Source organism: Electrona antarctica, assembly GCF_951216825.1.
Source record: "Electrona antarctica genome assembly, contig: SUPER_22_unloc_1, whole genome shotgun sequence".
NCBI classification, from domain to species: domain Eukaryota; kingdom Metazoa; phylum Chordata; class Actinopteri; order Myctophiformes; family Myctophidae; genus Electrona; species Electrona antarctica.
The window spans coordinates 74958-87217 of NW_027638776.1; the positions used below are offsets into that span (position 1 = coordinate 74958).

General features: G+C 41.3%; 1 protein-coding gene across 1 annotated transcript; it reads right to left on the reverse strand.

Annotated features, from left to right (window-relative positions):
• Positions 1-987: 987 nt before the first annotated feature.
• Positions 988-11341, reverse strand: LOC306916014 (kelch-like protein 28). Its single transcript, XM_079530589.1, has 12 exons — positions 11234-11341; positions 9135-9422; positions 6986-7120; positions 6701-6892; positions 6226-6372; positions 5497-5653; positions 4235-4363; positions 3896-4087; positions 3624-3752; positions 2646-2874; positions 2341-2570; positions 988-2304 (listed from the first exon to the last, which is right to left on the reverse strand). The coding sequence occupies exons 2-10, from the start codon at positions 9399-9401 to the stop codon at positions 2711-2713; spliced, it is 1512 nt and encodes a 503-aa protein (XP_079386715.1). The 5' UTR covers positions 9402-9422; positions 11234-11341; the 3' UTR covers positions 988-2304; positions 2341-2570; positions 2646-2710.
• Positions 11342-12260: the final 919 nt, after the last annotated feature.

Here is a 12260-nt window from a genome sequence, read left to right on the forward strand (position 1 = left end):
GTGTATTGTGTGTGTTTCTCACAAGTCACAACACATGTTGTAGTGGCATTTGTTTTCCAAAAGTAATAATAATATTTCCACTTTTTTCCAAAGCCACGTTCACCAGTTTGAAGCAGGGTTTAGTGACACGTAACTACAGTGGGCACATAGTGTTTGCACATCCCAAGGGCATAAACTGGACCACGGTACTCACAGAACAGACTCCAGGCAGCGCAGATGAATAATGGTGTTTTAGTGAAGAAAAGCGGCAGTACAGAAAATGCATACAAACAAAAGTATAGTCCTTTCCTTAATTCCTTGCACAAATCACGAAAATGTCTTCTGTTATCTTTCTTGGGTTCCAGTAACAGGAAAAATCACCCAATAGTTACGGTCAAAATGTTGTGTTCCAACGTGTCAAACTAGCGTCCGTCTTTCCTCTTTCTCAGTTGCATAAAACACACCAATTAACCTCCTCAGCTGCGCATAATAAACATTAAATTAAACTTTAGGGGGCGCTCTTTACCAACTGCAAAACAGCTATAGCTAAGCATGGAAAGCAGGTCATCAACATTATACATAAATGCACTAATAAGGCAAAAATGAAATAAAACATAAGAATTACACATAGTAACCACTTTGGCTCTTACACATGTGACTCTTGATGTATGGAGAACATGGAGTCAGGGGGTCACAGCCTGGGGCGAGACATATCTTGTGAAATATATTTATTGAATTTGGGGGTATATTGCATACAAAATATAACCAACCCATATAGAATCCCTCACCCCCCCCCCCCCCACACACACACACACACACACACACACAACACTGTGTGAAGGCAAACAGGAGTTTGCAACAGGATAATTTGTTAAAGTAAAAAGTATAAAATAACAAAAATAATATAGTATCAGCAGTAGTATTTGTTTTTCTGCTTTTTAAATGTATTGGGTAGCTGTCACTGTCACTTATGTTATACTAATAAGGTAAGGCTGACAAAATGTGGCTCAAATTGGAATTGTTTGAGGTGATATTGCTTATTGTAATGACATTTAGCCCAGTGACTTCAGCTGTGGACAGAACCAAAACATGAATTAAAGAGCTTGCACACTAGTCCGTATGTTTCGTCCAAAATGTGTAGCACAAAAACATATATATATATGACCTGATGTTAACAAGTTTTGTTAATCATACGTTTTTTTGTAGTTTCATTTTTTGTGCATTTTTGGCATCATCTTGTCTGTATGTTACAGTGGTTTTATGCTGTAGTATACTCTGAATAAAGGAAATGCTCTTTGCCTAGCGTGCAATTTCTTGATGCAATGATAACATTTGGATGCCAATTACTCTTCGATAGAGCAAACCATCAAATTGAGCCAGTGAAATGATTGAAACAATCACAATAATGTACTTGAAACTACTTAAACTACTTTAACAGCATGGGAAACTCTCCTTGCTCTTTAGAAACATATTTCCTTTTGTCTGAGAGGACCACTCAGTCCAAAACAAGCCATGTTTGATAAGCGTTTAGTTTAATTCTGCAGAACTAATAACGATACACATGGGACTCTGTGTGCAAGCCTGCAAGGTGCCTTGCGCTTAATGATTTGTATCAGATGACGGAGGGGGAAAAACAAACTCATACGAAAAATGCGGACTCAGTGTGCAATCTCCTTATTCATTTCTGTATGGGATTTACATCTATGGCATGTTTGGAATATTTCAAGCTCGTTCTATGCAGCTGGTGTGGGTAATAAACTCTGTGAATCAGACTGTACTGCATGAGAATGTTTGGTGTTAATGGTCATGATTCTTCCAACATCAGCAATGGGGGTCCACTCTCTCTGATCAATGTGCTGACCCAAATCCAACTCCCATTTCTCTTAGCTTCAAGTCAGTGGTTCCCAAAGTGGGATCTGAGGACGCCCAGGGGTCCTTGAGGGAGTTCCAGGGGGTCCCCAGCTAAATGATAGTTTGGAACCAAATGGACCCTTATGAGTCTGTAACTCATAACAGAGTCTGTAACTCTGTTAAGTTAAATTAACATTGATTTTACAATATAAATTGGGGGTCCCAGAGATAGAAATGACATTAAATGGGAGTCTGTAGACTAATGCATGTCAAACTGGGGGTCCTTGAAATTAAACGGGTTGAGAATCACTGCTAGAGCCAATTTGAGTGTCAATTTGGGGGTCCTCAACGTGAAAAAGTTTGGTAACCACTGCTTTAAGTCCTACAAACCCTATAATCTGGTCGATACCAGAATATGTATGTGATACAAAGCCTTTTGTACAGTGTTCCTAGAACACTTTCATTTTCTCCATTCTGGGCCACAATTTCGACAACCCGATCGAATTTGACAACCCCCTCGAAATCGCCCCATCGTAAGTGGCCTATAGGAAGCGCCGTCCTGTGCGGGCGATTGGATGGCTGCGTGTGCAACACTCCTCACGGGGGATTCGTTGGCTGCGTGTGCAACACTCCTCAGCCTATGTGAGACACATCGGAGACTCCTGCGCCTCCTAGGCATTTCTCCCACAAGTTCCCATCTGTTGGTCGCTTCGCAGTACCGCTCAATGGTATCGACGTTTCTAAATGGAGACAGACCAAAAGCCATCTGTCTGCTGTTTACAAACCTTTTCTCATGTTTTTAGAGAGCCTCTTACCTGTCATCCTCCCCTCCTAGTACATAGATCTTTCCATTCAGCACAGTCACGGCAGGCCAGGAGCGTCACCGTCCCATGGGGGCACACATGGTCCACATGTTGGTCACAGGGTTGTAGCATTCAACCCCGTCCGTGTACAACATCCTGTCTGTTTCATCATCAACCAGGTACGGGTTATCAAGCGCAAGATCCGTGAACTCGGACTCCATAGCAATATGCCGCTGACCACCTATTAGACAAAAAGTAGTGACTGTTTAGTTAGGCAAAATAAATGCTTACCAATAGCTTTCTTCACAAATGTGTTCATAAATCTGTCTCCTATTACCTATCAATTTGTTCCAACCCAACTCCCTTGGGAAACTTTGTGACAGCTGCTGAAAGTTGGGGTACCATTAATGAACATACAGTAGGCTTGCATGTCTGTCCTGTTATTGTCTTGTATTTATTGTTACTGGCAGAGCTGTGTTAATTATTCCGCGCCTTCACTTGTAAAATAAACTTTAGTCTCAATGTGGTTTTTACTGGTTAAATAAGGGTTAAATTAAAAAATTTAAAATAAATAAATAGCGCTATTTTATCATGATCATTGGTGAGGACCAATTATATGGTTCTTTAAGTAGCATGTGACGGGTCAAACTAGGGGCTTTTCATGATTCTGAACCCATTGCAAGCATTTGTTTTGCACGAAAAACACTCCTTGGGCTAAAAATGTATATATCCAATTTCCAAAAGGGGTGACTCAAAACATTTATGATGAGTGACGGCTATGGCTGTTTTTAGCCCAGTAGACACCTTTATGAACACAATTGTGAAGAAAGCCATTGGTAAGCAGCATAAATGTTGCAGACTGGTCACAGATCTGGCTAACTTTCCCCTAACTATAGTTTAAATAGTGAGCTCTGTTATGTGTCTAAAAACTACAGTGAAGTTGAAGTGTGTCCATTTATGGAACCAAGTAATTAAGAACAGATATGATACCTATAACGTAGATCTTTCCTTTGAGAGTGCAGACAGCTGTACCATTACGTTCTATCAGCCTAGGAGCTACTTCTTTCCAAGCAGATGTTTTAGGGTTGAACGTGTACATTGCTTTCTCCCAGGAGCCATCTAGGACAGGATGACACATGGCAAAACATTATAGACCGTCAATGGGAGAATGAAGAAAATGCAATAAAGGTTTTGGGACATTTTTTGTGCACCATTATGCTTACATACACCCTGAACCTACAGACACAACCCTATTCCATTACCAACAACATAGATCAGTCCATCTAGGGCGGCCATGGCAGGGCTGGATTTAACCAAACCCAACATGCCGACCGTCTTCATCAGCTGCCAGGTGTTAGTCTTGCAGTTGTAGCGCTCCACTGAGTCCACACATCTCCACGAATCCTTCTCACAGCCACCCACTGCATAGACATAGCCATCCAGCGCTACCAGGCCTATGGACCACATGGGGATATGCAAGAAAAAAAACAAATCTCCTTATTAGAATTGTGGCCTTGGGCAGTTAGCAGCTACTCCTTAGCAGTTATTCCCAAAACAAAGTTAAATTGAATACCGGTACCACAATAGTTCGACCGTCTTACCCAGGTCACAGCGTGCCTCATTCATGGGAGCCATCTCAGACCATGAGCTATGCAAAGGGTCATATTGCCACATCTGCCTACTGATTGAACCGTCCTTCAATTCTCCTCCGGCCAAATACATAGTAAAGTCTATCGTGGGATAAGAGCAGAATTTAAATTGTTATGCCTTGATTGATAAAGAAATAAAGATTTTCAGACCTCAAGATACATTACGATACCTCAATTTGTTTTACTAAATTACTGAGATAGTACAGGAAAGAAAGCACCACAATAGGTCCAGCGTGTTGTGATATAAGGTACCATATACTAGGGCTTTCACTTCTAGTGATTTTTACTAGTTGCCTACTTTACTAGTCGACCAACTACCAATTATGTACATTTATAAACCGTGTACATTGGTGACTATAATATAGCATCTTGAGGCCTACAAAAACGGGGGAAAATAAATCTTATCAACTAGTACCAACAAGGTCAACAAGTGGATTTACTAGTCAACTAGTTGAATTGTGAACAGTCGACTAGTTGCTTAAAGCCCCATGCTCAGGGCGCACAGTTAGGGGTGGAACCGTGCCTGCCTGCATGCTGGGGGCACTACATTGCGATCACCGTTTCCAATTACTCCCAAAATGCAAATGCCTTTCAGCCGTTCAATTCAGAGACAAAACAGAGTTGTTTGACCTCTACTACAGTCGACTCTGATGGTTCCTCACCTGACACAACCAGACCATACTATAGTAACCATGCTCATTCTTTTGGTACGAACATGGGTACACAGGTACAAAGCCAGTTGTTGGAGTGGTTTGCGCCACTCAAAAACAGTTAACATAGCACAATAAAGTAAAAAAATACAATTAAACGAAACCAATAAACAAAACAAATCACAGAAGGAGGCCTGTAAAAGTGAGTCAGGTAAGAACTACATGGGAAAAATGATTACGAAAACAAATGTGTCTAACATTCTCGGCGACCTACGGGGTTGTCACAGTGGCCAAATCAATATGGCCACCATTGACAACCTATATGGGCAAAAGTTTCTAAATTTCATTATGGTTTAAGTAGCATGTGACGTGTCAAACTAGGGGTTTTTCGTGATTCTGAGTCCATTCCAAGCATTAGTTGGGCTAAAAAGCCATAGTCGTCATCACAAATGTGGTGAGGGGTCAGCAAAGCCGTTGACGGTCATGTCCCCCCCCCCCCCCCCCCATGACGAGACATAGGCCCGTGCCTAGGGTGCCTGTGCATAAACACGGCCATGAGGATACCTGTGGACCAGCGTGGCTGTACTTTGTGGACATCCTGCTTCTTGGCCTCATCGATGAGCCTCTGGCAGCCCTGGGATTCTTTCACCACATCCAGAGACTCAATCACATCATGAAGGTAGGAGGGGCTGATGAGAGGAAGACGTATGTTCTCTAGCACCTTAAAGATCAAATAGAACACAAAGTATTTACTAGTCCAACTGGATATTGCGTGAATGACAATAAACATTGCCTTAAAATCTGCGAGCATGCCACCAGAGTTATAATAGGGGTGTCACAATCATGATAAATACATATACTATATTGTTGGCAAACAATTGTAAGCTTCTGATAAAAGTTAATTACATTATATAGGATATAAACGCATTTTCTGTATGGTTATGTGGGTCATCATCACATTAATTAACCAAATAATGATGTGTGGGTTTTGCCCCAGATAGGTAGCATTAACAGCATGATAGCCTCCCAGGCCGGGTGCAGTACTTAGTTTAGACAGTTTTTGGTTTAGACTAGTCATTGGTTAGACCAGTCATTAGTCCTACAACTACAACCCATCTCAAACCCTCACCCTAACCTCCCACGGGGCAGCACACCTAAACCTAACCTTAACCCATGTCTAACCAATGACTAGTCTAAACTAATATAACTAATATAAGTATGCACCCCCCCCCCCCAGGTCTCCCTAACATACTGTTAAAATCAGGTGCCGTGAAACACTGAGAAGGGACTGACCTTTTCAAAGCTCTCTCTGCGCGTACTAGGACACTTGTTTAACCACATCCTGGCCGCCTCAAACACTGTCTCCTCCGTGGACACATTGAGATGATCACTGGCAAGGACCTCTGTCAGTCTGTCCACACACAGAGAGGGGAACTCTTCCTATGGACATAAAATACAGTACACTATTGATACATTATATAACCCTGTTGTGTTCACATACTGCCTGAAGTAACCCATTCTCCTCTGAAGTGCTCAGCTCACTGGTGGTTTATTTAGTGTCCTTGTGGAAAATAATATCATAACATTAATATGCATACAAACATTGAATTGTTTCTGCACTACTCAGCTTTGGTAGCGACAGGTTGAGTAACAGTGACAAACCAAATGTAATATTTTATCAGCTAGGGTGGCCTGTCTCATACCACCAATCCCCACAAAATTATAAGCGAAAAAGCCCAAAACAAACAACTTGGGGAAAGCATGCTACCTGCTGGTAGACGACACTGAAGTGTTCATGAATGTAGTCAATGCTGCTTTTCTCCAACATGTGACAGGAGTAGGCCTCGGCCAAGCCCTGAATCGCTATGCAGTTATTTTCATTCATGTGACGCTCCATGTAATGACAGCAGGCCTCTTGAACTGCTGTCACATTCAGCAAGTGTGATGCTGCCAGCAGGGCCTACATCAAACAAAATATGTTTTAAGCAAAGATGAACGGCAAAATAGGAGAGGAGACAAATAAGGTTTATGAAGATTGATGACAATACATCACCTGCACATTATCTGTGGAGATGACCACCGTTGAAGTGTAGGCATAGTTCACCATCAAGCCAATCATCTCAGGTTCCACTCCACTGATGGACACCCTTTCCTGTTTGGACTCCATCAAGTCTGTTGTAAACATTGCCTGTGCACAGTGTGCAGGATGAAACGTGAATGGTTGTTTCTAATTATTTAGGCGGTTCTAATTAATTACATTGTCTGTGTCAACAATTACTTGTTTGGATATAACATGATATTGAGTTCATGTGAATTGATTGATTAATCAAAAGAATGAAAACAAAAGAAGGTCCAAAGGCTTTTGGGGGAGGGGGGCAGGAAGCAACAACACTAAAACTAAACGGAGACAACACAACAAAACAAAGAAAATCTCAAAAAAAAACAACAAAAAAAAAAACACACACATTAAAGACAACACAAAGACATGACCAATTGGTCATGGTGGATTTATGTGTATGTATATAGCTATGTCGCTACCCATTATCAGCAGATGCCTGAAGAAGGTATTTGACTGATACGTTGCCTAAATAAAGTTCGTATTGCAAGTGGCAGACGGTGTGGGTCTTTGTGCACTGTGTGTGCATTCTCCCTGTTAAAACGGCAGGGCACACAATCAGTAGTGCTAAATCTGGTGAAAGCAAAGGCTACACTGAATGTCATTCCTACACATAAGCAACTCTTAGATGTTATTCTTAATCTGGAATCTATAATAGATGCAATACCAACTCTCATAGACCTACATCCAAATAGAAGTCTGATCTGATTGTATTAAAGGGGAATACCACTCATTTTCAACATGTGTGGAAATAAGAAAAATGTCCCGCCCTTCTGTTTAGAACTGGAGGTCTAGAACCTAGAGTCATGTGATCAGTGAGATCATGAAGGTGTACTTTGCAAGCCAAAAAGTACATAATGAGTTCAATGTTGAAAAGGAGTGGTATGCCCCTTTAAAAGGATGTTAAAGGCAGCAGAACGCTGCGTTCCCTTAACACAGGTCAATATTGTGTGAATTGAATACCGGAGAACTCTCCAGTTTACCAAGTCGCCGCGGCGAAAATTCTTCATCAATGTCTTCATGGTTATGCTAACATGCTGTCTTCATCAGTGTCTTCATCGTTATGCTAACATGCTGTCTTCATCAGTGTCTTCATGGTTATGCTAACATGCTGTCTTCATCAGTGTCTTCATCGTTATGCTAACATGCTGTCTTCATCAGTGTCTTCATCGTTATGCTAACATGCTGTCTTCATCAGTGTCTTCATGGTTATGCTAACATGCTGTCTTCATCAGTGTCTTCATCGTTATGCTAACATGCTGTCTTCATCAGTGTCTTCATCGTTATGCTAACATGCTGTCTTCATCAGTGTCTTCATCGTTATGCTAACATGCTGTCTTCATCAGTGTCTTCATCGTTATGCTAACATGCTGTCTTCATCAGTGCAGTATGTCAAACTCACAGATGTTATAGTTCATTTCCAAAGTGATCAAATCATTTTGTGCAATTAAATGGTCAGCTAGATGATGATAAAAAGGTGAGTATGTGAATAGAGCGTCGCAGTCCCGCCCCCTACCATGGACCAGGAAATGAAACCCAATGCATTTTTCCCATAGACATTTCTTAAAGTATTTATTTAAAGACGGTTACGCCGCGGACAAAGCCAACTCGAGTCGTGACAACTCATGACAACACAAACAATATTTTGGACCAAACAAATAATTACAAAGAAGAAAAACTACAAAAAAAGTGTTGTAACCTCCCTTTTTTTTCTTCTTTCCAATTATTTGTTCGGCCCATGATTTGTCACGACTCGAGTTGGCTTTGTCCGCGGCGTAAACGTCTTTAAATAAATACTTTCTGAAATGTCTATGAGGAAAATGAACGGAGAATCATTTCCTGGTCCAGGGTAGGAGGCGGGACTGCGACGCTCTATACCAATGATAAGTAGGCCTACCATTTCAGGAATAGTTTACTAATGAATTACATTGTTTCGGTGTGTTTAAACTTAAGCATTCCTACTTTCTCTAGTGTTAACTCAATTCAATGCAATTTAAATGAAGGTGAAGTAAAACTAAAATGCACTAAATCGTGGCGAGTTGGTAAACTGGCGAGTTCTCCGAAGTCCGGATACCTGTGCATTTACCTCAAAGTAGGAGCTAAAGGAGGCTAGTACGTTGCGATGGCCGGGGAACTCCTTTCCGCCACAACAAAGAATCACATCACAGAAAACATTGTTCAGTCGAAGACGGTTTAGGCCCTCTAAGACCTTGCTGGGATGGCTGGTCTCCACAAACACATAGTCCTCACTCTCCAGGACCAGTGAGGACTGTGGTACACCAGGGGGTGGTAGACCGATAACATCCCCAGGGCAGGGAGGTGAACTGGCAACGACTGGAATCCTTTCAGCCATGTCTCACTTTGCTAGACCAGCCTATATTAAGACAGTAGAAGATTGAATAAATGGTCAGATTCAAACTATTGTCTCATGATACCTTTACTAAACAATACTTGTGCAAAGAAATTACAGTGACAATCTTTTTTTTTTTTTTAAGCATTCAGTTGAGTGGTAAATGTATTCATTATTGTAATGTGAGTGATGGGGACTGAGCTTGACTTTACATAAGGACAACATCTATTGCTCACAATGCAAAAATGGAAGCCATCGTTCTCACGATAATACAAATCTAAATATTGTTTAAAATAAAATCTGCCTAAAGGATGATGTCACTGGTGGACGGGTTTCTGAACTGCAATGGTCAAGAGGTGCACGCACATCCACACATTTCAACGCGTGCAGGATCCAAAAAAATAACTAAGAAAGGAGAGAGGAGATCCACACACCGTTTTAAAATCTCCCAAAATATTATTGACAACAGAGCGGAAAGACAATACGACAATTACAGTATTGTCTTTTTGCTCTGTTGTCAATAATGTTTTGAGTGGACTCAATCAGGCTAGGAAATTTGGTATAGGCCTATAGAGGGTATGCGTGTGACCTCATCATCAAACCCGGAAGTTATGCAGGAATGCCTACTGAGTGGCAAAAATCTACTTTCTGGCCTTGACAACCCATGCATCCAAAGTTTCCAAACAGAAAAGTCCTATCTGATTGCATTAAACAACGTTAAACAATGTTAAACTCACTTTGCATGTTGCTTTGCCACTCGATGTGCCATTCACTTTAAGCATGCGCATACCCTCTATAGTCTTTATTGGCCTAAAATATTGTCTATATACATAGATTCATGAATCCACTTGCTGACCGGCTGTCAGTATTGAGCAATTTTTCCATTAACATCCTATGGCAGGAAAAATTGTCAAAAATGACAAACTTTCCTTATGCAGTAGCATGTGACGTGTCAAACTAGGGGGTTTTCATGATTCTGAATCCATTCCAAGCATTAGTTAAAAAAATACTCCTTGGGCTACAAATGGCCATAGACGTCATGACAAATGTGATGAGGTCAGCATAAATGTGATGAGGTCAGCACATTTTGGGCAGGTGGCTACGGCTGTTTTTAGCTCATGGAGTGTATTTTGTGCAAAACTAATGCTTGGAATGGATTCAGAATTATGAAAACCCCCTAGTTTGACATGTCACATGCTACTTAAAGCAAAAGGAAAGTGTGCCTGCCATAGGATGTTAATGGTAAAGTCACAAGAAACCCTTATAAAACAATTGCTCAATACTAACAGCAGGTCAACAAGTGGATTAATGAATGCATGTATATAGACAATATTTTAGGCCAATAAAAAAAGACTATATACCAAATGTCCCACCCATCAATTAATAGAAGAAAATGGTGCCATTTTATCATGAACATTAGTGAGGAGTCTCCAATTATATGAAGATAGGTTGAAAAGTGGTCCTTTAAGATGATCCACCATGACACCCTTCAAACTGTGCCTTGCTCTTCCAATCTGGACCAAACTGCACCTGAACCAGCTAATCTGCCCCAAATCAGTTGCTTTTCAAAAGTTAAATAAATCTAATAAAAACGTGTTATTCAACAAACATTCCATGATATTTAAACACTAACATGTTCGCGAGTCTGCGATCAAAACAAACACTCGTTTTGTTAACATTTATTGTTGACAAAATCAGTGATTCCCTCACACAACGGAAAGCTACTGAGCTCACTGAAGACATGACTGAATGAAGAGAAATATTAAGCTTTTCAAAGTTACCAACATATAGGCTAAGTTAAGAACATAATGTTCAAGTTAATAACATAACATTACCTTCTTGTTTCATGGACGAAACGGAACAGCTGCGCTAAAGTTTCGTGCAACGACGAGTGCTGCTTTGTTGTCGGTGGTCGATAACAGCCTGCAGCGACAATATGTTTGACACACACACACACACACACACACATACAGATACACACACACACACACACACACACACACACACACACAGGGTCAGTGCTGCGAGTCTCTCACTGAGGGCTAAACCTCACCCAATCCTCTTGGGTCTTGCAATGGGTCTGGTCGATACACCACCAAGATACCTGTCTAATACTTCTTAATGTTAACGAAGTCCACTCCACACCCATATAATATTAACACCAGAGGGAGCTCAACAAACCACGTGCAACCCAAATTCGGCACAAACAAGGGACTACATTATTTCCGCACCTATGCCACCAAAACACCCTACCAACGGTCATTAAGACATGCAAATCCATCGACTCATTCAAAACCTGGCCACCCTAAATCACCCCTTTTCCCCCCTCACTGTATGTTTCTTTTCCCTTTTTAATGAATTCCGAATTTCCTGTTCTATGGCTATATAGAAGTGTATATTTGTACCTCTCTAAATGTTCCCCTGCTACTGTTACTCCTGTACCACTCAGTGTCGCAGCTGTCGCTTGTCGACCAGATCAGATACAGATCCAAGTCCAACAAGCTGTGCTAAACCTCGTCGGCGAGCGACACTGTCCATGACGACGCACCGATAATCCTTTTGGTTGATGATTTACTGATCCAAACGGTTTGTTTATGAAAAATAAAGCAGGAAGTTGCAGTGTTGTAGCTTGGCAGCATCTCTTAAAAGAGAGACGTTGATTTGTCCATGAGTGCTCCGCTCCAGCGTCTCAGCCAATCATAAATCGAGTTATCTCAGCCAATCACATGCCGAGTTGCCAACGATCATTCTAGTTTTAAAAAAATGTCGCGGAACTGCAGTTTCGGCGTCGCCATGGCAACCCTGTTTGTTGATAGCCTCGGTCTCAGGCTTACGTTTGTTGATGGGAGGAAACTTGTGCTG